Consider the following 25,643-nt stretch of genomic DNA (forward strand, 5'->3'; position numbering starts at 1 on the left):
TAAGGGGGACTCTCTTTTCAAACTCTTTGAATTGAGAAATTTATCTATTGCAGAGGTCTGACTTAGGCATCGGAGTGTATTAACCAGCTCGAGCCGACACTCTTTTGTCTCGTGTTGTTTACCTGCACAGATCAGCTCAGCCAAGTGGACAGCAACTCAGACTTCACCGCAACAGATACAATTTCCTTTTGATTTTAAAAAATTCCTATAAAAGCTTTGCCGCTGAAACAGGACACTCTGTGAGATCATTTTGGCACTACGATATAAATATGTTTAGCCCTTTGAGGATCTTCTTCAGTGATATACTCAAACACCTTCCCACCCCCCCCCCCCCTTCCCCCAAAAAAAATAAAAAATAAAAAACCCTTGTCAGACATTGTTTCATCTCCTGTCCACTTTAGTCCAGTTGTCAGACAACCAGTCGGAAGCAGACTTTTACCACTAGGTTCTCTTTCGTGTTTGGAACGAAATTTTGACAAAAACATGGCACAAAAATGAGTATACAACTCAACATAAAGTAAAATGCAAAACCTTCAAAGTTTAATACAGTATAAGGATACGAAATCCATTTTTGGTTTCTTTTGAGCCACACAACCAAGAACAATACCCTCAAACGATTTTACTCATGAAGATGCATGATGCAACCTAGAACACAATACAGGGTTCATCTTATTTTTGGCTGTACTTACCGGTACCCGTGAATTTTCCAGTTTCAAGTTCCACAGCTGCAAAGATTTCCAGCGGGGTATTGTACATTACAATTTTAGAACAGTAGCTTATAAGACCGTATGCTAAAACAACAATTTCAAATAATGAAATAGGATTATCAGACAACTTCCTAGACGCACGACTGTAATTCCTTAACCTGTGGACAAATAGGAAATCAACAATTTGATGGTCAAACCAGCAGAAATTTCTGTTTATGCTGCATACCTTAGCTATAGGGCTGTAAGCCTGTTATGATTCAGTCCTTGGAGATCTTTCTGGACCATGTCATTCAGTTATTACCTCCAGGTACCTTGGGTAGAAGGTAATTATGCTCTGTGGAGGACACAACTTGATTATACTGTCATCAATGGCAAGTCTCTTCTGGATGTAGATTGCTTCAAGGAGTGCTCATAAATCATCAATATTACACATTATGGGGAAAACAAAGACCTTTGTTAAAAAAGAAGGGGTGTTATAAAAGTCAAGGTATGTCTTGGTAGCTACTCGAGAATGAGAAATAGCTTGATTTTATATAAAATAGTTATCAAATATACATTTTTATGGAAACACAGGAAACCCACAACATCTACATGTCCCCCTTCCAAACACCCAAAAAACAAGCAACTTGGCCCTCTTACCCACTAGAGTTCTATACATATAGAAGGGATGGAGGTACAATTTTAGTATACTATGTAAACATGACAATAGTCAAGTTCATGGAGTTGGTTATCAACAATTACCTGATCCATTGTACAAGTCTAGCCAAAGAAATCTTCCATACCCCTCCCCCGACAGATAACAACTCTCAACATAATCACATGTCACTACCAAGGCGATCACAGAAAAGATCGGAAATGCTAGCACCGTGTGAAGCAGGCGTTTTGCTTGTTTCTACAGTCCGAGTCTGCTGATTTGGTAAAGAGGATCTTGTCAGGAATCTGCGATGGTCTTGGTTTCAAAGAACAGGGCCACTGCCTGATAGAGATTTTCCTCCTCAAAGGGCTTCGAGACATAACCATCCATTCCATATTTCAGGCATTCCTCGTGTGTGGCATGAATTACATCAGCTGTCATAGCCAATATAGGCATGTGCAACTCCCTCCTGGTTGCTGAATCTTCAAAGCAGGATCCTCCTCCATTCTTCATCTTCTCATTCATTTTGCTCTCCATGAGCCTAATTAAGCGGGTTGCTTCAAACCTGCAGGTAGAAAACTTAAATTATCCTTCAAAAATAACCATTTCAGTGAGAAAGCTGTATGCAAAAATTTTCTTCCACGAATCTAAATTATAGACATGTTATGTGACAATTGTTTGCAAAGCAACATAATAAAGGACAACATCATTGACAAGACACATATCCCTATACATTTGTGAAAAAACTCTAGTCGTTGCTGGAGATCATCATTCACCATTTTGGTGTCATCAACCAACTACCTTTCTTCCTTGGATAACATAATACTCCAAAGTTAACAGGTTTGACATCCCTTACAACATGATGTGAATCGACTCCCCATCCCCACATCCCTTATAACTCCAAAGTTAACAGGTTTGACCACTATTAACAACTATTAGTACACAGATGGAAATTAAGGTTTCAGGATCTTGATTAATAGCTAATTCCAACTGAAGAACATTTGCAATAAAGAACTATACCTTTAACTTGATGGAATCTCAATTATCCTACAGCAGGTTTTAGATTCTTCCCAAAGGCAGGATCACAGGACATCAATAAAAGACCAGAATGGGAGAAATTAATATCTTAAGATCCACATCTCTGTTCAGGCTCGTTTTCTGGTCAAGTATGCCCTTAAAGCAGTTGACTAAAACTCCAAAATATGCTAAGAATCTAACAACCAGATTTGGAGAAATCAAAAGAATACCAAATTAGAAATTGCTGAAAATAAAAACTGAGATTTAGTAACTACAGAAATTTAGTGACTAAATCAAGAAATAGCAAGTGAAAACCATATTAGAAACTCAGAACAGATTTCGTAACCAAACAGTACCGAAATAGAAGCAATCAGAATTAGTAACTTGATGGAATAGAGGGGGAGACTAGTGATGTAACAGCACTCGAGACCAGACAGTAGACTACCGATAAACAGGGACACAATAGACTAAAAGAAGGCTGTATCTGCTGTAGAAATCCAGGTCTGAAACTAAGAGGAACAATGACAATAGTTAGGAATCAGAATAGCAGTTCAAAGGTTAAACAGAAACAATAACTTGGATGCACAAGACGGAGAAGTAATCAAAATATGACCTCAGGTGAAGGAAGAAAAAGAAGATAGAAAATAATGGATATAAACTAGGTAAAAAAGAGCATCCCAGTGCATGAGGCTCCTGCTACTGCAGTGTCTGGGAGGGGCAAATGTATGCACCCTTATCCCTTGCTTCGCAGGAGAGGCTGTTTACAAGTTTTGAACCCGCAACCTAACCCCCTGCTTCGCAGGAGAGGCTGTTTCCAAGTTTCGAACCCGCAACCAACAGGATATAAACTAGGTCTCCCACCTAAAACTCCCAGTGCATGAGGCTCCTGCTACAGCAGTGTCTGGGAGGGGCAAATGTATGCACCCTTATCCCCTGCTTCGCAGGAGAGGCTGTTTCCAAGTTTTGAACCCGCAACCTAACCCCCTGTTTCGCAGGAGAGGCTGTTTCCAAGTTTTGAACTCGCAACCAACAGGATATAAACTAGGTCTCCCACCTAAAACTCGACCAGCATTCTATTTGGATTCCCACCAAGCTACCTTGGCAACCCACCAAGGTTGCTATTGCATCTCACAAGAGCAAACTGCACCTCACAGCAAAGAGCTATAGTTTTTGTCAAAATCGTTGGTAATGGGTATGATCCCCTACTCTTTATTTATAACTTCATGAAAGTAAGAAAAATAGGAAAGCACTATGTATGGTAGGGAGAACCCATTAACTTAAGTCTCTTCAAAATAGAAATTATTCTAGAATATTACAAAATAGAAACTAACTACTTAATCCCGTATAGGACTTAAATCCTTAATATTTGGGCTTATAGAATTGGCCCATTACAATAGTAACCCAAAAACACTAAGCCCATGGCCCCTATAACCCCATTGAACACTCAAAATTAAACATATTATTCTATTCTTGGTCCATAATTAGCAGTTCACGGTATGGCAAAATTTCAGTTCAAAATAGATTGTATAATTTAATTCTGATGGTCAAAGATTTAATTGAAGATCGGTAAAATAAATACAGGAACTAAGAAATTTGTCTGCGTATTGCTAGCTAATAATGTGTACTGAAAAAAAAATTACCAATATATTTTAGATGTAACTAATATACATAATTGTATCATCACACAAAATGAACATACATGCCTAATAATATATATTAAAGAATATATTCCCTCACCCACATTTAAAATCTTCATATTTAATATACTCAACATATTTCTTAAACTTAGTATATTTTTCAGTTTGTCCATACTTTTGCATTTTTTATTTTGAAAATACACAAGCTTTGCATATTTTAAATGAAAAATAAAGGCATTCTTGTAATTATTTGAAACTTTAAACTAATTTTTAACCACTTCCTGTGCTTGTTTTAGGCTGAAATTTTACCAGTGAGATGGGTGAGAGACCCTTAAACATATGGACCAACTCATGCCCATCCAGCTCTGCCACATGACAATTCCTACATTCATCAATCCAATTATCAGAATGCCAAATCATCATGTCTGTGTGGCATAATAATAGCTTGTGTGTAGCCATGTCCCGGCACTTTGAAACAGCAAGAAATTGGAAATATATCATGTCCTAGTTGCTTAGCTCAACAGGAAAAGCATGCAAGCCTTATCCATGACAAAGAAATGAAACAGAAAATGTAATCAGGGTTTAGCTACGTAAGGAAATAACTACCAGCAAGACGCATGACTTCTAATTCCAGAAATGGTGGCTATTGTTTAAAAGTAGTTAAATTTTCCTATCATATATTTAAGCGGCTAATAACAGACATGTAACAGAAATTTCACACTTGAACTTTATAGTATCCTAATAATCAGAAGGCATTCTTTATTATCCATGGGTCGTAGTACTTTCTGTCAGGCAATGACGAGGGAAGTAAAAATCACCTATCATATTCTCAAGTTGGATTTTTAAAAAAAAAATGCAGAAGAAAAGAAAAAGAGAAACAAGGAATAAATATTGTATGAAGTATATGCCTCTAGGAGCAGCAACATGTCCATCAGACACTCAACACCTTGTATTTAAAGCTCCCGGATTAAACTTGGAAAAACATTACTGAGGCAAACGTGTCCAAAGCCTGGAAGTCTTTACATTGGCAAACTCAGCAGGTCCAAGATTCGCAGCATCCTCATTGCTTGGAGCCTCAATGTTGAGGGGCAAGATAGTGTAATCAAGAGATAGAGTTAGGAGCACCCACAATACGAAAACTGGAGCAAACAGGACAATTTGAACTCAGTTCAACTGGAACTGGGCACTTATCAGTTTGGTCCGGACATAGAAATGCCTAGGGCTAAAAGCTGAATCAAACAGAATAGGTTCGAGGGTATTCCATGAGCTGCCAAAAATCTCCAGGTCCAGTTTGATAGTTTTCATTTTTCCAAATTTTTTCCATTAACTTTTTATGTGTTTTTCAATACCACAGTTGATCGGAACAAAACCTCATTGAGCCACAATCAGTCCCTTTTCAGTTTGATGCCCAGTCTAGTTTTAAAAACCCTCACATATATTGGCCTGAGATGTTTATTCTACATTTCTTTGTTTAATTTTTATTAATCCCTCCAAGTTCATAAAAAAAATTCCTGAAAATAAAGCAGGTGGGGTGGGGGGAACCAAGTGGAACAGCAATCGTAAGACACTTTAAGCACTTCAATGCAGTGCAAAAGTTGACAGACAAAAAACAATTCTCTGTAACATGCATTGTATTTCAAAATTAATCTTAAGAGTTGCATTTTGAAATCAATCTCGAGAGTTCTATTTGAAATACATACCCATCCATTTCTGGCATCTGAATGTCCATGAAGCAAGCATCAAATTTGTATGGCACTTTAAGCAGGTTAAGAGCAGCCTTTCCACTTTCAGCACACTCCACCTTAGCCCCAAACTTCTCAAGTGCACCAGCAGCAACTCTGCGATTCACCCTATTGTCATCAACCACCAATATATTTTTCCCCTGTAGCAATTTATGAAGGAAGGCAGATTCATTGGTCATTTCTTTCCCTTTTCGCTTCTTATTGCCCACCCCCAGTACCTGCTGAAGGCATGCTGCTATCATACTTGCTCTCAAAGGTTTCATGATGACAGTATCAGCAAAACCTGCAGCCTTCGCTTTATCAAATTCAGCAGGGAAAATAGATGTGGCGAGAAGCATCATCTTAGGCAAATCAACCATGCGGCCATTTTGTTTACAGTTCATTAAACATACAGGCAAGCCACCATCCCCACCAGAAATCCAGCAATCCTTTTCAACCAGAATCATGTCCGGAAGCTTTCCATCTCTGAAATGTAAAGTAGTTGAACTCAGCACCAGATTAAAATTATCTTCACTTATGAAAAGATAAAACAAGAACTTCAAGAATTAGAAATGCAACGGATAGACAAAGTGGAGAGCAGCTGAATTGTTATTAGTTGTTTATGTGTAGTCTGCGGTCCTAGTTGGTTAAACAGATTGATGAAATTCGATTTTTTGAACCAGCAAAGGAATTTATGCATATAACCATGTCTAACTCGAATTGACCACAATCAAGTGTATGATTATGGAGAAGAAAATAAGTCTGCATATTCATTGAATAATAAGGATAGTCTGGTCTTGCACAGGTTGCATTGGGATGAAAGGCATAAGTGGTAAGCTAGAGGTTAAATGCATGTACAGATCATCAATTTGAAATTTCAAAACACAAAATAAAAAAGACTCCGACCAGAGTCAGCAAGAAGGAAAGCTTACCCAGATCTTGAATAACCATTTGATCGAGGTACTGCACCAATCACCATCTCAATACTACTAGCAACTTCTACCAAGATACCAAGTCTCTCTAGATGGTACTTTGTTACAGCAGCTCTGACTGGTTTTCCATCAACTATAATTGCTTTCATCCCTCTGAAACCAGTAGGCAGAGCCTCAGAAAGAGACCTTTGCAGATCAGTACTTCCATTCTTCTCACATCTTCTCAAGACAGCAGTGAACATAAATGTGCTTCCAATGTGAGGCTGGCTGATAAAGTTTATCTTCCCACCCATCAGCTCAACCAGACACTTACTGATGCTCAAGCCAATTCCAGTTCCACCATAGTTCCGGGAGGTCGAACTATCTGCCTGCATAAAGGGCATGAAAACCCGACCTTGGGCGAGTAGTGGGATTCCAATCCCTGTATCCTCAACAGATACAACCAATGTCACGCTCTCAGAAGCATCATCAGTGGCCATCCAGTTATCTAAACGATCAGAGCAGAACTCCTCGTCTCCATTAAGAAGCTTAAAAGTTTCCCAGCTGTTCCGACCATCAGCTGCTTCACAACCACTCAAGGTATTGAACTGACCGCCACATGGAATAAATTCCACTTGATCTGATCCGCTTTTAGACCATGCTTCCGTTTTTGCATCAATCACAGACTTTGTATGTTCAGCTAGATGTACTTGTACAAATATGTGACCCCTCTCAGTAAACTGTTGAAACGAAAGTTGATAGATATGCACAAAGTATTAAATACATAAATAAATTGATGATAAGTTAGCTTATTGGCTCTAGATTATGTAAGCACATCCACTGCAGACATTGTAACAACTGAAAAAGTTAGATACCATTCTTCTTTTTACAACGCAATTCATGGCCTGAAAGACCAAGACCTTGAATTTACATTTATAAAAGTCTACAATATAAATAACAGAAATTGCCAGTGTCTCATCAACACTTTTAAAAATGACTTACTTTAACCGAGTTGCCCACTAGATTTGTAATTATCTGACGGATTCTCCCTGGGTCACCGACAAGGATTTCAGGAAGTTTATCAGAGACAAGCGCGGCAAGCTTCAATTCCCCAAAAATGAAATGCGACATAAAAAAGGAATGTCAGAGAATATACAAATGCACAGAATAGAGGATACAAGCCATGGATATCAAAAATTCTGACATTGAAAAGAAACATGCCAAACTATCACGAGGCCAAAGTAAAATTTAAAATCCAAACTATCACATGGCCAAAGTAAAATTTAAAATGCAAACTGAAATAAGCAGTTTTGAGGCCCCTTAAACGAAAGTAGACTGATCTTCCAAGCCACACAACTAAAAGATGCATGCAGATTAAACAATGCATATGATAACTTATTCTAATTGCAGTATGAGATGGCCTAACCTCAATTCCCTTGTGCCTAGTCTTCACAGAAAATAAGGAGATAACTTCATCTAGTATGGATCGAAGGTTGAAGGGGATAGCCTCTAACTCTAACTTTCCAGCTTCAATTTTTGCTCGGTCAAGCACTTCATTTATAAGTGTTATCAGTGCTTTCCCACAGGCTTGAGCAGTTTGGGCGTATTCCTTTTGGGCTGAATCTAGATTTGTATCTAGAAGTAGACCAAGCATTCCTGCAATCAGAAGACCAATAATCACTTTCCTGGGTAAAAGACCATGAAATCAGCTAATCCCCGGACATAGACAACAACCTCACCCACTTAGATACAGACAACTAAAGGAACATCCTACTCACTCAACAGAATCAAACAATGAAAAACTTGATTAAATACTTTATTGGACCTTTTGGCATAAGCATTGATTCCTACTAGTAATGACAAACTTCTAATCATGAACATAAATTGAGGATCTTCAACATACCAAGGACACCATTCATGGGTGTTCTGATCTCATGAGAAACAGTTGCTAGAAACTGCATTAAGAATAAAAACAAGACTCAGATCAAGATGAATGAATTAGAGATAAAGATCAAAATATGCTTCGGATGGGCTTTAGATGGGACATTGAGACCTGAGATTTGGCAACATCAGCAGCTTCCGCTTGGGCTTTTAGTTTTTGCATTTCATGGAAATCATCCTCGACTTTCACAATGCGCACTGCTGCACCATAGAAGATATATCCTAACAATACGCCAATCACGAAGCTAAACAATGAGGTTGCAATAGCTGTCCATGAGGGGGGGCGCTTCTGCAGGTATCTGCTTAAGATCACAAATAATTAGTATCAAAAACATTGTTGCCATTACCAGTGGGCATGACTTCTGTAGCAGAGATCAATGATAGGGTGCACTTACCTGCATCTCATCATGTGCTTCCTGAATGGATCCCCAAAATCAAGCACGCTGATATGCCAGAGGGACATGTCACCAACAGGATGTTGAGGTCCGTACATGATGAGGGGATCAGAAGAGTTAGTGACATCATATACATTTACCACAATTGCCTCCTTCCCAGCAAGTTGCCCGAGCAAATTTTCAACAAGCGATTCAACATCAAAGGATCCACCAACATATCTGCCATTTATTGGTACACATCAGTACTACAAATATCAATTGGAATTTTTACATGAACTTGAAACTAGTGGAACAATTATGCACTCACATTTGTGCTCTCAATCTCAATACTAAAACAATCAAATAAAATTTTGAATATTAAAACCAGTTATCTGGGACCATCTGTAGATCTACCTGAATGGTTTAGAACTCAGCTTCATGATCATACTGAAATCACTACACTACCCAAACTTCTTCACAAAAGATCATCAATACTAAATATACCATAATACAACTGATAAAGCCAAGTGGAAAATCACAACATGAAAATGGTCCTTGTCTATGATATACAGGACATAACCCCCAATGGGCGTCAGCATGCAAGATACAAACCTGGAAACGCAGAGAGAGAGAGAGTACCTTCTGTCTTGCTGTGCATGTATGGATGTGTCCATGTCTACACATTGTGTGGGTTCCTGTCTGACATGACATAAATCTGCCAGTGCTTTTGTATTTCCAGTACCAATCAAGGGAAAAGGATGCTTAGTGCATCAGGTTGGCAATGGCAAAACAGGATTCAAATAGCCGAACCATTTAGTTGCAATAAGTCTTAAGTTATTTTTAACACATGTCACCAGCCATCCATGTTTCACACATCACACTCATTTTCAGTTGAGGACGTGTTTGGCTTCAATACTTAAAAGCAATTCCAATAACATGCTTTGTGCAGATTTTTGGGCTTGAGGCCATTAAATTAACCTCAAATTATCAAATACCAAAGCTGAATTGAAGACCTAGTAGAATTTGATGTCGTAAAGGAGAAATAATCTCAATAGTTACAAATGTCTCTGATGTAGAAAAGCTATACACCAAACAGTATAGCCCCAAGAAAAAGAAATCTAGGCCCTTCAATAGACCACTGGTTCTTCAACTGAATCCCTTTTGGTTCAGGCCAGACAAGCTTTGGTCTGGGTGTTACAGGTTCACTAAAAATCAGAATCGTGGGGGCTAGTTTGGTAGTTTCTTTTTTGTTATCTAAAAGTTCACTACATGTAATCGGTTTCTATTTTGAATATTTGGTAGTATTGGGATAGTTACTACCTATGTTGTCTAATTTTATTTACATTCTATTTTTGTTTGTTCCCTTTCTCAGAAGCAAGATTGCTCTCCATATTATGTAAGGTCCTTAAAGACCACCCACACAATTTATTGAATGAAGTTTGCTTGGGCTTTGTGCCCTAGTTGCTGTGAGATACAGTGGAGTGGTGAGATGCCATTGTTGTTGGTGAGAGACTGACCAAGGCCATAGGTGAGAGGCCTTGGTCATATCCCCCTATTCTTCCCTCTTCTCTCTTCCTTCATCTCTTTGTTTCTATTTTATTGCAACAGCAACCTTGTTCTGTGGAGTGTTCAATACCTTTCACAGCTGAGACATTACTTTCTGTTCATGAAGTTATAGTGTTGATATCATTAAGCTAAGGTGAAGACACTGTTGTATCTTCTCTGACCTGCGGCACTTCCTCTGTGGTTTTATATTGCAGCAGATATTCATTCCTCTAGAACTTCTATCATGGCCATCAGAATCAACTATTGTTTTGAGGTTGTAGTCCTCCCTTTGAGACCTTCCATCAACCTGAACATCAGCCTCCTTTAATGGTTAGATCATCTCAAGTCTTTAAGTTTCCAAATCTATCTTAGTTTCTAATTTCCTCTGACCTGCAGCACTTCCTCTGTGGTTTTATATTGCAGCAGATATTCATTCCTCTAGAACTTCTATCCTGGCCATCAGAATCAACTATGGTTTTGAGGTTGTAGTCCTACCTTTGAGACCTTCCATCAACCAGAACATCAGCCTCCTTTAATGGTTAGATCATCTCAAGTCTTTAAGTTTCCAAATCTATCTTAGTTTCTAATTTCCTCTGACCTGCGGCACTTCCTCTGTGGTTTTATATTGCAGCAGATATTCATTCCTCTAGAACTCCTATCCTGGCCATCAGAATCAACTATTGTTTTGAGGTTGCAGTCCTACCTTTGAGACCTTCCATCAACCAGAACATCAGCCTCCTTTAATGGTTAGATCATCTCAAGTCTTTAAGTTTCCAAATCTATCTTAGCTTCTAATTTCCGATCAGTGGTGTTATCTCCACATCTGGCCATCAGCTACCAAAGGAATTTTGAAGTGTTTTACTACTGTTTGTACCCTACCATTGACCTCAGTTTCAGTCATACCCAATGGCTGGATCTGCTACAGGTAGTAAGTTACTAATTTCAGTCCTAACATCATATCTTTTAATCTAGCCATCAACTTGCTGTGCTATTTGGAGGTCCATCTCCTTTGAGCAAGCCCTATGATCAATCCAACTTTGGTATTGATCTGTCCAATGGATTGTTAGTTTTGGGTTCTCACTAAGTATGTTTAATACTTTGTATTTCTGTCCTACCTTTTACATCCATCGATCCAACCCTTGGATCATAATCAAACTTTAGGGCAAGGTTCTAAATCTCGGTTTTGAGGCCAAGTTTCGGCCAGCCCTGAAAGCGAGATATGCCAGGTTTCGACCATATCTCAGTCAAAACCTGCTACTTTCTCCATGGCCAACTTGAAACCTCGAGGCCCAGGAGTTGTTTTCTTGGAATTGGTATTGAAACAAAATCATCCCTTATTTATGCCAATATCATTTAAGTAAATGTTTTTACATTTGTCATTTCATTTACTTAAGATGATGTTCTATTCCTAAATAAGCAAATAACCCCCCATTTGAAGGAGTTGTGTTCCGGTCAAACCTTATTTGGTGTGCGAATGATGTTAAAATCACTCTGAATGAAAATAGTTTTTTAGATATCAAAACAAAAGATATTTTGCTGTTCTTTTGGTTATTGGTGAAGTTTTATCATAATAAGATTTATGGAATTTTTAGATTTGAGAAAAACCCCAACATTAGAAAGTTGAAAATTTCATCCACAGTTGAAAATCTAGTTTTTGTTCGTGAACTGGGGGTTGACTTTTTATGCTTTGGAATTTGACTTTCTACCTATTTTTATTGGATTCAAATGGGGGGTATTTGCTTATTTAAAAATAGTATATTATATTTCATTTACTTAAATGATATTTGGCATAAATAAGGTAGTTCAACCAGGTTTAAGTCGAAAGTTGCGAAATTACCGAAGCATGGCTGAAACATGCCGAAACCTGGTTGAAACCAGGTACAAAATGGTATTGCATTAAGGTTTCGTCCCGAAACCGAGATTTAGAACCATGCTTTAGGGTATTATTTTCCTACCCTAACTAACCCTTCAACCAGAATTTGGGCTTGATCTGAACCCTGGTCCCTTACCTACCGGTTCACCCTTCTTGTTGGAATTTCTGTTTTTTCAGGCCTATTTGTGGGTTTGGGTATAACACTTGGAGGAACTCCAGCACCCGAAACCAGACCCTTGATTCTAATGTTCATGTAGTTGAGATGTTAAGACAGTTGACTGATAGCATGACGGTGATGGAGCAACGGCTCCACTCTATGTTGCCACAAAGTATTGGACAGAAATATCACTCTTCAGCCAACAATACACATCAATTCTTGAATTGACCAGCACATAGACAACCTCCTCGCTAAGCCACCTTTGAGCAGTATGAGGGATCTTACTTTGATTGAGGCACACCGCAGCAGCATCAAGATGATACATAAAAAGTGAAGCCAAAACTTCAAGAGTTCAACGCTCGGCATGTCCCACAGCTGTTTTATGGCTGGTTGAGCTCCTTAGAGGCTTAGATGATTATTTCGATTTGTATGACTTGTCTGAGAATAGAAAAATGAAGCTAAGTCACTCCAAATTCGTGGGGACAGCACACGAATGGAGGAGTAATCATGACATGAAGTTGATTTGACGTGGAAGAGAACCTACTACGTGGGAGGAGATACAAGAACTCAAAATATACATACATACGTGTATATATATATATATATATACATATCTCCCTCAAACCTTTCAACGGAGGCTACATGACAAGATAAACACTTTCCATTAAGATTCCCTTTCGGTGGAAGAATACATGAATTAGTTCGACACTCTAATTTCTCGGACCAGTTTGGATAAAAAAGATGATAAACTTGTTTCCCGTTTCAGATTAGGGTTACAGCCCGATATGCGTGATAAAATAGGAGTCACAAGCATTTGACTTGCAAGACTGTTTTGAAATGGCCCTCCAAGCTTAAGACTTAGTAAAAGCCTCAACCTAGAGATTCAATCCTCAATCCGACGAGGGTAGACGAAGTTTTCCAGATGTCAGTAACAAAAGAAAAAGAAGAAGAGGAAGAAGAGGAATTGAGAGAAAGAGGAGAGGAGAAGATCTGCAACTTGGGAGTTACACGATATGTGTAATCTCCCACTAAACTTCATTATATTCAAGTGATAAGGGCAAAACAGGTAAAACCTAATAAAAAATAAATAATAAAGCTAGACAAAACTACCCTTTCTCACCTATCTCGATATTAGTCGAAGGAGCTAATATCAAACTTACACCATTCACGCTAACACTCCCCCTCAATCTGGAGCATAGACGTTAACCATGCCCAGCTTGTTACAAATATAATCCACTCTTGCACTCCCCAAAGACTTTGTGAACACATCTGCAAGTTGTTCTCGTTTATGAACATGACCAGGAGAAATCAACCCTTGTTGTAGCTTCTCTTGAACAAAATGATAGTTATCTTCAATGTGTTTCGTCCTTTCATGAAACACCGGATTTGAAGCAACATGGACAGCAGCTTAATTGTCACACCATAGTTTCATTGGAGAATCATCAACAAAGCCAAGTTCAACCAACACCTGTTTCACCCACATCAACTCATAGGTAACATGTGCCATAGCTCTGTACTCTAACTCTGCATTGTTACGAGCTACTACTGTCAGTTTCTTGCTCTTCCAGGACACCAAATAGTTGGAAGTTAAAGACAGCAGCTTGAAGAAGAAGAAGAAGAAGAGAAAATGGTGCAATGTTGTGTGTTGGAGAATAGACTCCACCACACCTATATTATTTCACTAATGTGCTAAAAGAAATTACATACACCTCCCTAGGGAGGTGAAAGATAAAACATAAGAAATACATTACAAGGCAACTAGTTAACTAACTAGTTCCTAAAGTACCCCCTACAACATATAAGCTCTAACACTCCCCCTCAAGTTGGAGAATAAATATCATGCATTCCCAACTTGCATAATAGGGTACCAAACTGAAGAGAAGAAAGCCCTTTAGTAAAGATGTTTGCTAATTAATCGCCAGTCTTCACAAAAGGGGTGCAAATGCAACCAGAGTCTATTTTCTCCTTGATGAAGTGCCTGTCCACTTTGATGTGCTTTGTTCTGTCGTGTTGTACTGGATTATGAGTAATGCTTATGGCTGCCTTGTTATCACAATAGAGCCGCATGAGATCATTAGTATCAAACCCCAACTCTTGAACCAATCGTTTCAACCATATAAGTTCACAAACTCCGTGAGCCATTGCCCTAAATTCCGCCTCTGCACTGGATCTAGCTATAACAGGTCGTTTCTTGCTTCTCCATGTGACTAAATTACCACCAACAAATGTGCAATAGCAAGATGTAGATGTTCTATCTCAGATGGATCCAGCCCAATCAGCATCTGTGAAGCCCTCTATCCTCAGGTGATCATGTCTGGCATACAATAGTCCTTTCCCTGGGGAGGACTTCAAGTATCTAAGGATACGGTATATAGCATCCAAGTGCCCACTCTTGGGGCATGCATAAACTGACTCACAACTCCCACTGCATAAGAAATATCTGGGCAAGTCATAGATAGGTAGATGAGTTTCCCCACTAATCTTTGGTACTTCCCTGCATCAACAAGAGGGGGACCACAATCTTCTGCTAGTTTATGATTCTGCTCAATGGGAGAACTTGCTGGTTTGCAGCCCAACATCCCTGTCTCTCTTTCAACAAATCAAGGACAAACTTCCTTTAACATATGTTGATTCCTTTCTTGGACCTTGACACTTCAATTCCCAAGAAATACTTCAAGAGACCCAAATCTTTAATCTCAAACTGTTGAGCCAAGTAGGTCTTCAGCTTAGCTATCTCAGCTCTGTCATTTCCAATCGCAACAATGTCATCAACATAAACAATAAGGGCTGTGATGGTACCATTACCTCTCCGGGTAAATAAGGTATGGTCAGCTTGACTCTAGGAGTACCCATACTTCAGAATAGCTTGTCTGAACCTTACAAACCATGCTTTTGGAGATTGTTTGAGACCATATAAAGCCTTCTTCAGGAGACATACCTTGCTTTCAGCTGAAGGAAACTTGAAGCCAGGGGGGGGCTACATGTACACTTCCTCCTCTAAGTCACCGTGGAGGAAAGCATTCTTCACATCAAACTGGAATAGAGGCCAATCTCTATTGGTTGCCAATGAATAGAATTATGCTTAGCCACAGGAGCAAATGTCTCCTGATAGTCAATCCCATACACTTGACTATACCCTTTGGCCACCAACCTTGTCTTGTATCTCTCGATTGTACCATCTGATAAGTACTTGATTGTGCAGACCCACCTGCATCCAATTGGAACTCTCCCCCTGGGAAGGTCAACCAGTTTCCAAGTACAGTTCTTCTCAAGAGCCATCATTTCCTTAGACATGGCTTGCTTCCACTTTGGGTCAGACATAGCTTCAGTGACATTTTTGGGAATAGAAATAGAAGAGATGGCAACAATGAAGGCAACACCTGTAGGAGAAAGAGCATCATAGGAAACAAACTGGGCTACAGGATTAGTGCAAGCTCTCTTTCTTTTTCTAACAGCAATAGGAAGGTCTAAATCAGAAGGAAGAGGAGGGATGTCATCTGACTGAGGAGGATGTATCTCAAGACGTGGATCCAAGGAGGACTCTTGACAAGTCTTCTTTTGCTTGTTCTTCTCTCTGTGGTACACAATGTGGTAATACTTCTCTTTACCAGAATTAGAACCACCACCTAAACTAGAACTATCAATAGCACCAACAGTATCATCAATAGCACCAACGGTCCCTTCTTTATGTTTCCCAATATCAAACAGAAATGGTGGTTTCTATTTTGTTATCTAATAGAGGACTACATGTAATCAATTTCTATTTTGATTATTTTGTAGTAATGGGATAGTAAATACGTACTACTTCTGCTGTTTTATTTTATTCACTTTCTACTTTTGTTCATTCCCTTTCTTAGAACCAACATTGCTCTCTATATTATGTAAGGTCCTTAGAGTCTACCCCCACGATTTATTGAATAAAGTTTGCTTGGGCTCTGTGCCCCCCTAGTTGCTGTGAGAGACAGTGGAGTGATGAGATGCCATCGTGGTTGGTGAGAGAATGACTGACCAAGATGGCATTCCTTCTTCATTTCTCTGTTTCTATTTTATTGCTACTGCTACCTTGTACTGTGTTCGATACCTATCACAGCAGTGACATTACTTGCTGTTCATGAAGTTAATATGTTAATATCCGCAAGCTAATACAAGGTGAAGACACTGTTGCATCTTCTCTGACCTGTGGCACTTCCTCTGTGGTGTTATATTGCAACAGATCTTCATTTCTCTACAACTTCAATTCTGGCCATCAGAATCTACTATTGTTTTGAGGGTGTAGTCTTCCCTTTGAGACCTTCCATCGACCTGAACATCAGCCTCCTTTAATGGTTAGATCTTCTCAAGTCTGTAAGTTGCCAAATTTGTCCTAGTATCTAATTACAGATTTGTGTTGTTATCTCCACATCTGGTCATCAGCTACCAAAGGAATTTTGAAGTGTTTTACTACTTTTAGTACTCTACCATTGACCTCAGTTTCTGTCACATCCAATGGCTGGATCTGCTACAGTGAGTAAGTTACTAATTTCAGTCCTACCGTCATATCTCTTAATCTCATGGTTAAAGTATCGGTACATATTGTATCGTATCACGTCTCTTTTTTAAATGGACTGTCTCGGATTGTATCGAAATGTATCGGCCGATACGATATGACCAATACTCGTATTGATACATCTAGTAAAGGGTTCTGTGGGTGGTTTAATACGTATCGATATGTATCAATACGTATCGACCAATACGGCTCCATACGTACCGATACGTATTGATACATACAAATACGTACCGATATCATTGATGCATTCCATAAAAAAACCATATTCACTCACAGACTCAATACAACTCTTATTCTGAAAACTAAAGGAAAACTCTCAACCAAGAGACTAAAATCTATCATTTATATCTTGTTTTTCACACTTTTGGACACAAAAATGAATCAAGGAGTGCTACAACATCATCCTTTGCATCATCCAATACTCTCCATGGCTATAGATGATTACAACATATAAGAAACATCATCTTTTATAACAATTTCAATTTAACGCACTTGTCTGGTTATACATTATTATTCATTTAGTATTTATGCATGATATATGTTATATATTGCTTGATTGTATTGTTTTTTTGTGTCCAAAAGTATATTTCCATGTGTATTTTGACCTCTTTCATGCGTTTCTATACCGTTCGATACGTATCTCCGATACAGTACCCGATACTGATACTTTAAACCTTGCTCAATCTAGCCATCAACTTGCTGAGATATTTGGAGGTCCATTGATGCAGATAAATCACCTAATTGGGATTATTTTATTGGAAATAAGTTTTGAGTTGGGTTATATAGGTGTTGGGCCTTTGTTCCAATGGGTTTTGTACTAGACCACTTTAAGTTGGGATAAGGGTGAGTTTGTTGTTGTTGTTGTTGTTGTTGGACCACTTTAATGGTCCTATAATATAGGTAGAGGCAAGGCATACGGGATTAATTAAGTGTCTTTATTTCTTTATTTTATTTGTTATCAAGTGTTTTAGTTAAGCTGGATTGCGATTCTATAAGTCCAGTCCTGCTTTGAGTCAGTTTTTTATGTAGAGGAGATATCAAATGAGTTCTTGAGCTGGTTGGACCAGCAGAAGTCCACCCGGACTGGTCGGAGGTATTAAGCAAAATAGGGAGAATTATATATCAAATCGAAGATCTCGACGAGCTCTTCAGGGAACAGTGCCTATGGCGCTAATGTATGCGTTTTTTGGCCGTTCGTACACGTTTCGAAGGCGAAAAAGCCCGCCAAAATTTTGGAATCTGAATTTGAATTTTGGCGCAATTTTAAAATTTTGAATTTTAGCGCCTTTTTTTTTTTTTTTTCGAATTGTATTTGACCTATTATATAAGGTCTCTTTAGAGTATGTTCCAGCTTGAAATCTATTGAAATTTGACTGTTTGTCCTTATCTTCTACCTTGTGGATTCGAGGTCGTTTGTGCCAGAACGATATCTAGCCCACCTATCTTCTACTACGTCAGTTTTCTTCACTATTTTAGTTTCCTAGACAATTTATATTACCTTATTAGTTAAGCATTGGATTAAGCCTTTCCTTTTTACTGTTTAAGACTGTTTTTTAATCTTCTATATAAGTTTGTAAGGGGGTCCAGCTTTGTACACGAATTTGATTAACAGATTTTGGTTCGAGTCTTTTGCTGCTCAGAAAGTATGCTACTGTGGGAGAGTAAGGAGTGCGAAACTCTTGGGATTGGGGAAATCCTAATCTAAGCCTGTTAGTGGGAAATCAAATGTCATATCATTCTTCTCTATGCTCTGTTTTTCTTCAAGTATGGATTTTATCTATTATCTTTCAAACTTGTTGGGATCTTATTTAACCTGAGTTTGGAAGGGTTACCCTTCAACTGCTATCATTGTTCATATACTGTTCATATCGAGATTTAAACCACAACATAGAACCACCAACTAGAAGCTGATGACAGCCCTGTTTTGGGCCCTATTTTGCTGAAGTTGAAAATGGTGAATATAAATGAATCTGGCCAGCACATTACCCTCATCTCTTGGGGTGTTAAAGGCTCCCTAGTAAGCTCCTTCGAACAGGGTATTTGGCTGATCAGACCCGTTGATCTGCTGTTGTGTTAATTCTCTCAAATTTGGATTACAGGTTTCAGATTTTTACTGTTTTGACTGTTGATTCAAATCTGACCATTGAAATGTTGCTGTATTTTGGGGTTCACTTATTCTAACACTTTGTGACTAACAACAACAAACTCAGCCATATCCCAACTTAATAGGTCAGCTAAATGGATCCAAACACAACAAAGGAAAACTGAGTGAACCCCAAATACCACTTATATGGTCATTTTAGGCCTGCCCCTAGCTCTTTTAGCTCCTTCAATCGGGATCATATCACTCCTCCTTAATGGGGCATCCCTAGGCCTTCGATGAATATGACCATACCACCTTAAACGACTCTCTCGAAGCTTGTCAGTGATCGGAGCGACTCCCACGTCCGCTCTAATACGTTCATTCCATAATTTATCCTTCCTTGTTTTTCCACACATCCATCTTGACATCCTCATCTCTGCTACACAAAGCTTATCAATATGACACTTCTTAACTGCCCAGCATTCTGCCCCATACATCATAGCCGGTCGTACAACAGTTCTATAGAACTTCCTTTAAGCTTTAAAAGAATACATCAGTCACACAACACTCCAGACGCACCTCTCCACTTCATCCATCCCACTTTAATTCTCTATAAAACATCATCTTCTATGCCACCTTCTTTACTTATGATTGACCCCAGATATCTAAAATAGTCATTTTGTGGTATCTCTCTATCCTCAATGCGCACCATATCAGTATCCATCGCAGTGTGACTAAAATTACACATCATATACTCAGTGTTTGTTCTACTAATCCTAAAGCCTCTTGTTTCCAAGGTTGACCTCCAAAGCTCTAACTTAGAGTTAATCCTTTCTTTTGTCTCATCCACCAAAACGATATCATTAGTGAAGAGCATACACCACGGGATCTCATCTTGAATGTTCTTCGTTAGATCGTCCATGATAAGTGAAAATAGATACGGGCTTAAGGTTGATCCCTAGTATAACCCAATCATAATTGGGAATTCCCTTCCCTGACCTCCCACAGATCTCACACCAGTCACCACGCCCCCATACATACCTTTAACAACATCCACATATTTGCTAGAAACTCTTCTCCTCACTAGGACACGCTGGATTAAATCTTTAGGGACTCGGTCATAAGGTTTTTCCAAGTCAATAAAGACCATATGGAGATCCTTCTTGCTTTCTCTATATCTTTCCATAAGCCTCCTCAATAGGTAAATAGCTTCTATCATGGATCTACCTGCCATAAAGCCAAATTGGTTCACCAAGATATGAGTCTCTATTCTCAAACGGGCTTCAATAACCTTCTCCCATAGTTTCATAGTGTGACTCATAAGCTTAATGCTTCTATAGTTGTTGCAACTTTGGATATCACCTTTATTTTTGTAAATCAGGACTACAATGCTTCTCCGCCACTCATTTGGCATCTTCCCTGTGTTCAAAATCTTGTTGAACAGATTGGTTAACCAATGAACCCCACAGCCTCCAAGGGTTTTCCACACTTCTATTGGAATCTCATCTAGGCCTGGGGTCTTACCTACTTTCATCTTTCTTAAGGCTTCTTTAATTTTCGTCACACTAGTCTTTCTTACGTATCTATAACATGTGGCGTCTTGCTGAAAAAAGTAATTGTCTGGGTCATTTCTACTCGACCCATCTCCATTTAGTAGGTCACAAATACACTCATCCCATCTCTTCACAATGTCCTCATCTCTCACCAACACTCTTCCGTCAGCACTCTTGATGCACCTCACCTAATCAGAAAAGGTTGACTTTGACCCTATTGTTGTCCTAAATCCTGTTTTAGGGTTTGCTTGAGATCCTGTTAAAAGGGGTGTGTAATCTCAACCTACGGTTTATCCTACCGACCCCCACAAATATGGTATCAGGGCTATGGCTTCATCAAGTTCTAAACCCCACAAAATCAAGAGATGATCAAATTTTTATACGTCAACTTGCTGACGCGATTAAAAATATGTCTAATTGATTGGTATCCCTGGAGCAACGTATGGATATAAAGTGCCACAACATGTTGATACACTATCACCATATCAGCCCACTCTAGAGGACCATAGAATTGAGCATTACCCAACAACGACTGCATCACAAAACACCAACCGATACCATCGAAGGTTGCCACAGAGGACTACCACACCATAGGTTCCACCGGTTACTTTCGAGGATCACATGAGAACATACTTCGACAACAACATTGGTTTACTTCCAAGGCAATTTGATAACTCATAGAAGATGGAAGACTTTCCTTTCCTAGAGGGCCTACTATGGAAGACTGTGTAGAAGAGGTCAAAGAAGATGAGATTGAAGCAGTTGTGGAGATGAGGCCAAGAGTGAGGACAAAGTCAAAAACACTCTTATATAAGGTGGTTTGTACCATTTCGGCGAGACTATCGAGTTTTCTTTGAAATTTCAAAGAATGGGTCTAGACACTGCCTATTTATAAGGTGGTTTGTACCATTTCGGCAAGACGATACGAAGTGTACCAAAATTTACCAAAACCATGTAGAATTGAGATCTCCTAAGAGATCCCATCTCGACCAGGTCGGATTCTCAAGTTTTCCGAGATCTCAGGGAATTTTAGAACTATGGAGACAGTGAAGAGTGAGAAACTCTTGGGATTGGAGAGATTCTAATCTAGGCCTGTTGGTGGAGATCAAAGGTCATACATATCCTTCTTCTCTATGCTCTGTTTTTCTTTAAGTATTGATTTTATTTATTATCTATCAAACTTGCTGGAATCTTATCTAACCTGAGTTTGGAAGGGTTAATCTTCACCAGTTATTGTTGTTCATATCCTATTCATATCGAGATTTAAACCACAGCATAGAACCACCAACTAGAAGCTGGCAACAGCCCTTTTTGGGCCCTATTTTGCAAAAATTAGCATTGGTGATATAAGGGAATCTAGCCAGCAGATTACCCTCATCTCCTGGTGTGTTAAAAGCCCCCCCCCCCTAGTGAGCTCCTTCGACCAGGGTATTTGTCGGATCAGACTTGCTGATCTGGTTGTTAATTCTCTCAAATTTGAATTACAAGTATCAGGTTTTTACTGTTTTGACAGATGATTCAAATCTGACAATTGAAATGTTGCTTTATTTTGGGGTTCACTTATTCTAATACTTTGTGACCCTTCGTCAAAATCTGAACTTCATCCGAAAAGGTTCACTTTTGAGCCTTTTTTTTACCTAAATTCTATTTAAGGGTTTGCTTGAGATCCTGTTAAAAGGGTTGTGTAATCAGAAACTAGGGTTTATCCTACCTAACCCCCACCATCAATCTCCTTTGAGGAAGCCCTATGATCAATCCAACTTTGGTATTTATCTGCTCAGTGGATTGCTAGTTTTGGTTTGTTACTAAATCTGTTTAATACTTTAATTTCTGTTCTACCTGTTACAGCCATCAAATTTTACAGTATAATTCTCCAAGTCTAACTACTCCTTTGACCAGAATTTGGGCTTGATCTGAGCCATGGTCCCTTACCTACCAGTTCACCCTTGTTGCTGGAATTTCTGTTCTTCAGTCCTTTTTGTGTGTTTCTGAAAACAGCCTCTCTGCGAAAGCAGGGGTAAAGCTCTGTACATTATGACCCTCCCCGACCCCGCAGTGGCGGGAGCCTCATGCACTAGGTATGCCCTTAGTCCTATTGTGGGTTTGGGTATAACAATTTCTGTTTAGTGAGTTTAACCCCATTAGTCTCCTTTAAAAGCTTAGATGGGATGAAAACTTATTTGTTGCTACATTTACATCACGACTTGTAATGTTAATTACCATTATTTTCTTGTTCTTCATTCTGATCGCTATTTAATCATTGTTAGTTGATAACAACGGGTGAAAGTAGCATTTCCAATTTTTATTACAACTTTCAATACTAATTTTGTATACAAAATACTTTCAGTAAACCTGTTGAAGCGAATTGGTAATCAGAAAATTAGTTTATACATGCCTCATGAGAAACCATATTAAAATATGCCTTTATAAGTAACTTCCTCAGCTACACAAAATAAAATGTGCCTGCACAAACACTTAAAAGCAGCACTACTGAGAAAGAAAATTCAAAAGATCGCAACCATAGAATAAATAGACAAATCAGTAGATTGGCTAAGATTGCAGCATTTGTATGCCGTGTATTGTTGTCGGGAAGGACAGGGTGGGAGGAAAAAGTGTGGGGAAGTCCAACAGGTTTGCCAATGAAAAGTGGAACTGAAGGTGTTTGGACAGAGCCAAGAGGGGAAAAACTTCGATACACGAGCTTTCCCTAAGTTGTACTTGTACTTCCTAACTCACTCTGCAAAACTCAACCAAAATGGATCGGATTTTCAAAATTTTCCCAGAGAACTGGACAGTGTCTCCTTGCACCCTTCACTTGAAATATATGGCCTAAACACTTTTCCATCTCCCAAAATTTTCCCAAGCTAGCCAAATAACCACATGCATATAGTTTTCAAATTCTCCTCAGACAACCTCTAGCAGTGAACTTGACATGGTACAATTTTATCCCAGCTCTAAATTTTAATCTTCAGTTAGTTTACCTTTCTCATTAGCAAATAGAAGGTCATCATGAACTCGTGCCATTATTTGAATATAGAAAATTTATGACCAAACTTTCAATCCCATTCAAGACAAACTTCAGAATAAAAATATACTGATCAAGAATGGTAAGCTTCAATACTTACCCAGCGGTTGCTACAATGCGTTCTTCAACAGTTGCATCAGAAGGAATACTGGCACGATAAACCGGGAAAGTCAAGACAACACCCAGATGATGAGAACCCAGCAGCCTAAAAGGGCTTGTAAGAACAGCTTTCCCCGTTTCTCTGGCCCTCAAAATGTTTTCTCTGTCCTCCTGTATTATCAATTAGAAGTAAACAAGATGGTTACTGAATCACAAAACAGCCTTGGAAATCAACACCAAGGATGAAGAAATTAACAATTGGAGTAACAAAATCTACCTCTCCAGACATCATATCAATGGATTCAAGATAGGAAACAGTTTCCTGTGTAAATATCACGGGAGCATATTCCTCACGCATTGGTGACGGCTCCCTCTCCATCGTCTTTACTGTCCAGCGCTGCTGTTTCTCAAATTCCTCCCTCTCTGAATGCAAAACTCTTTGTGCATATGCCACCCCATTCAGCAATGGTCGCTCAAAAGCCGTCCCACCAGTGTATCTAGAAAAAGTCTCCTGCATTTAGAACCAAAACCCAGATTATAAATGAAAAAACAGTCCAGGCTTGCAACTAGAACGTCAGCAACCATGAAAGGAAAAACAGATAAGAAAAAGAAGAAGATAACCTTATCAATAGCAGAAGGGTTTTTGTAGTAATGGAAAGTGGAGACCAGAATTGCAAGAGCATGCACATGATTGACACTAACATTGAATTGATCCTGAAGCATCCTGGCCCGCTGATCACACATTGTTACCAGAACCTCCTCCCTTCTCGCCAGAGCATTAAGGTCCAAATAGTTATAGATAATATTATAGCAGATAATACCTAGCAAACACACCCATAAAAAGAGGAGCTTCGGGTGCCACGTTCTGTGAGCCTGAATCCAGTCCTTTGGCTTCTGCTCGTTCAACTTGACTGCCACCATGGGGTGGCTCTCATCTTTGTGACCCATTAACAAACAAAATCCACTACTTTTGCTTCTGCTTGCTGTACTTTCCTTCTTCCTTTTTTTCTCCTCCCCACTTCATCTCTCAGCTAAAAGAGCCTAAAAAACCGCCCAACCAGCCCAACTCAAAACAGAAAAGAAAAACCAAAAGCTTTCTCCAGGAGTGCTGCAGTATCTGAAAAGCCTATTTAATTTTTCCTCCTGCGAGAGAAAGAAAACTAAAGGAATATTACTAACCTCAGCCTATACTATACCTTGAAGAATTGTTTTGTGTACTTCAAGCATGGAAGATAAACCAAAAATCAAAGCTTATATTTTTCAAATCTCAGAGAAAAATAACAGACGTTGGCTGTTCTTCCCTTCTCTTTGGTTTCTTTTGTTTCTGGGGTTTAATGGATTAAAAAAATCCATAAAACCAATCATGTCCTCTTCAAGCGTGGGGTTTAGTTGAGGCATCCAGACAAAGAAAAGCACGTTCACTGTGTCTCTTCAATTTAAAAACAGAACTAACAGATAGAGATAGACCCAGATCGATTTGTTTAAGCTCAAATACCAGCGCAGCACAGAGAGGATCAGAGGGAGTTAGAGAGAATGAAAGAGATTAAGGGAGGAAGGTATATTTGGGTTTGGGTGAGTGTGTTGGTCTTTGAATGTACATACCTACCTGTTTTGAGGTGCATTGTGTGGTTGTTCGTCTGTGGTTGTTCCTCTGTATCAGGCAAAATCTTGAACGAACCCTCTATTCTAATTGAGATATTTGCTTTTTAAAACACTTCTCCAAAGCAACTAAATAAAATTTCTGGATATCTGTAGATACGCTATTATCCCCATAAAACATAAATTCTTCCCTCCTTTTACCCTTTTCTATATTCTAATCT

At 39.0% G+C, this 25,643-nt stretch overlaps 1 protein-coding gene across 2 annotated transcripts; it reads right to left on the reverse strand.

Annotated features, from left to right (window-relative positions):
* Positions 1-1,216: 1,216 nt before the first annotated feature.
* On the reverse strand, positions 1,217-25,643 carry LOC122669228 (histidine kinase 4-like). Of its 2 annotated transcripts, none has more exons than XM_043865936.1 (12): positions 25,430-25,643; positions 24,445-24,963; positions 24,101-24,334; positions 23,825-23,994; positions 8,964-9,182; positions 8,681-8,867; positions 8,531-8,582; positions 8,054-8,283; positions 7,630-7,728; positions 6,649-7,367; positions 5,696-6,202; positions 1,217-1,906 (listed from the first exon to the last, which is right to left on the reverse strand). In XM_043865936.1, exons 2-12 carry the CDS (start codon positions 24,769-24,771, stop codon positions 1,639-1,641), a joined length of 3,012 nt encoding a protein of 1,003 aa, XP_043721871.1. In that variant the 5' UTR covers positions 24,772-24,963; positions 25,430-25,643; the 3' UTR covers positions 1,217-1,638. The 2 variants fall into 2 exon arrangements, with proteins under 2 accessions (XP_043721871.1, XP_043721870.1); XM_043865935.1 differs by having other exon boundaries at positions 25,426-25,643.

The sequence above is a fragment of the Telopea speciosissima genome, chromosome 7 (assembly GCF_018873765.1).
Source record: "Telopea speciosissima isolate NSW1024214 ecotype Mountain lineage chromosome 7, Tspe_v1, whole genome shotgun sequence".
NCBI lineage: Eukaryota > Viridiplantae > Streptophyta > Magnoliopsida > Proteales > Proteaceae > Telopea > Telopea speciosissima.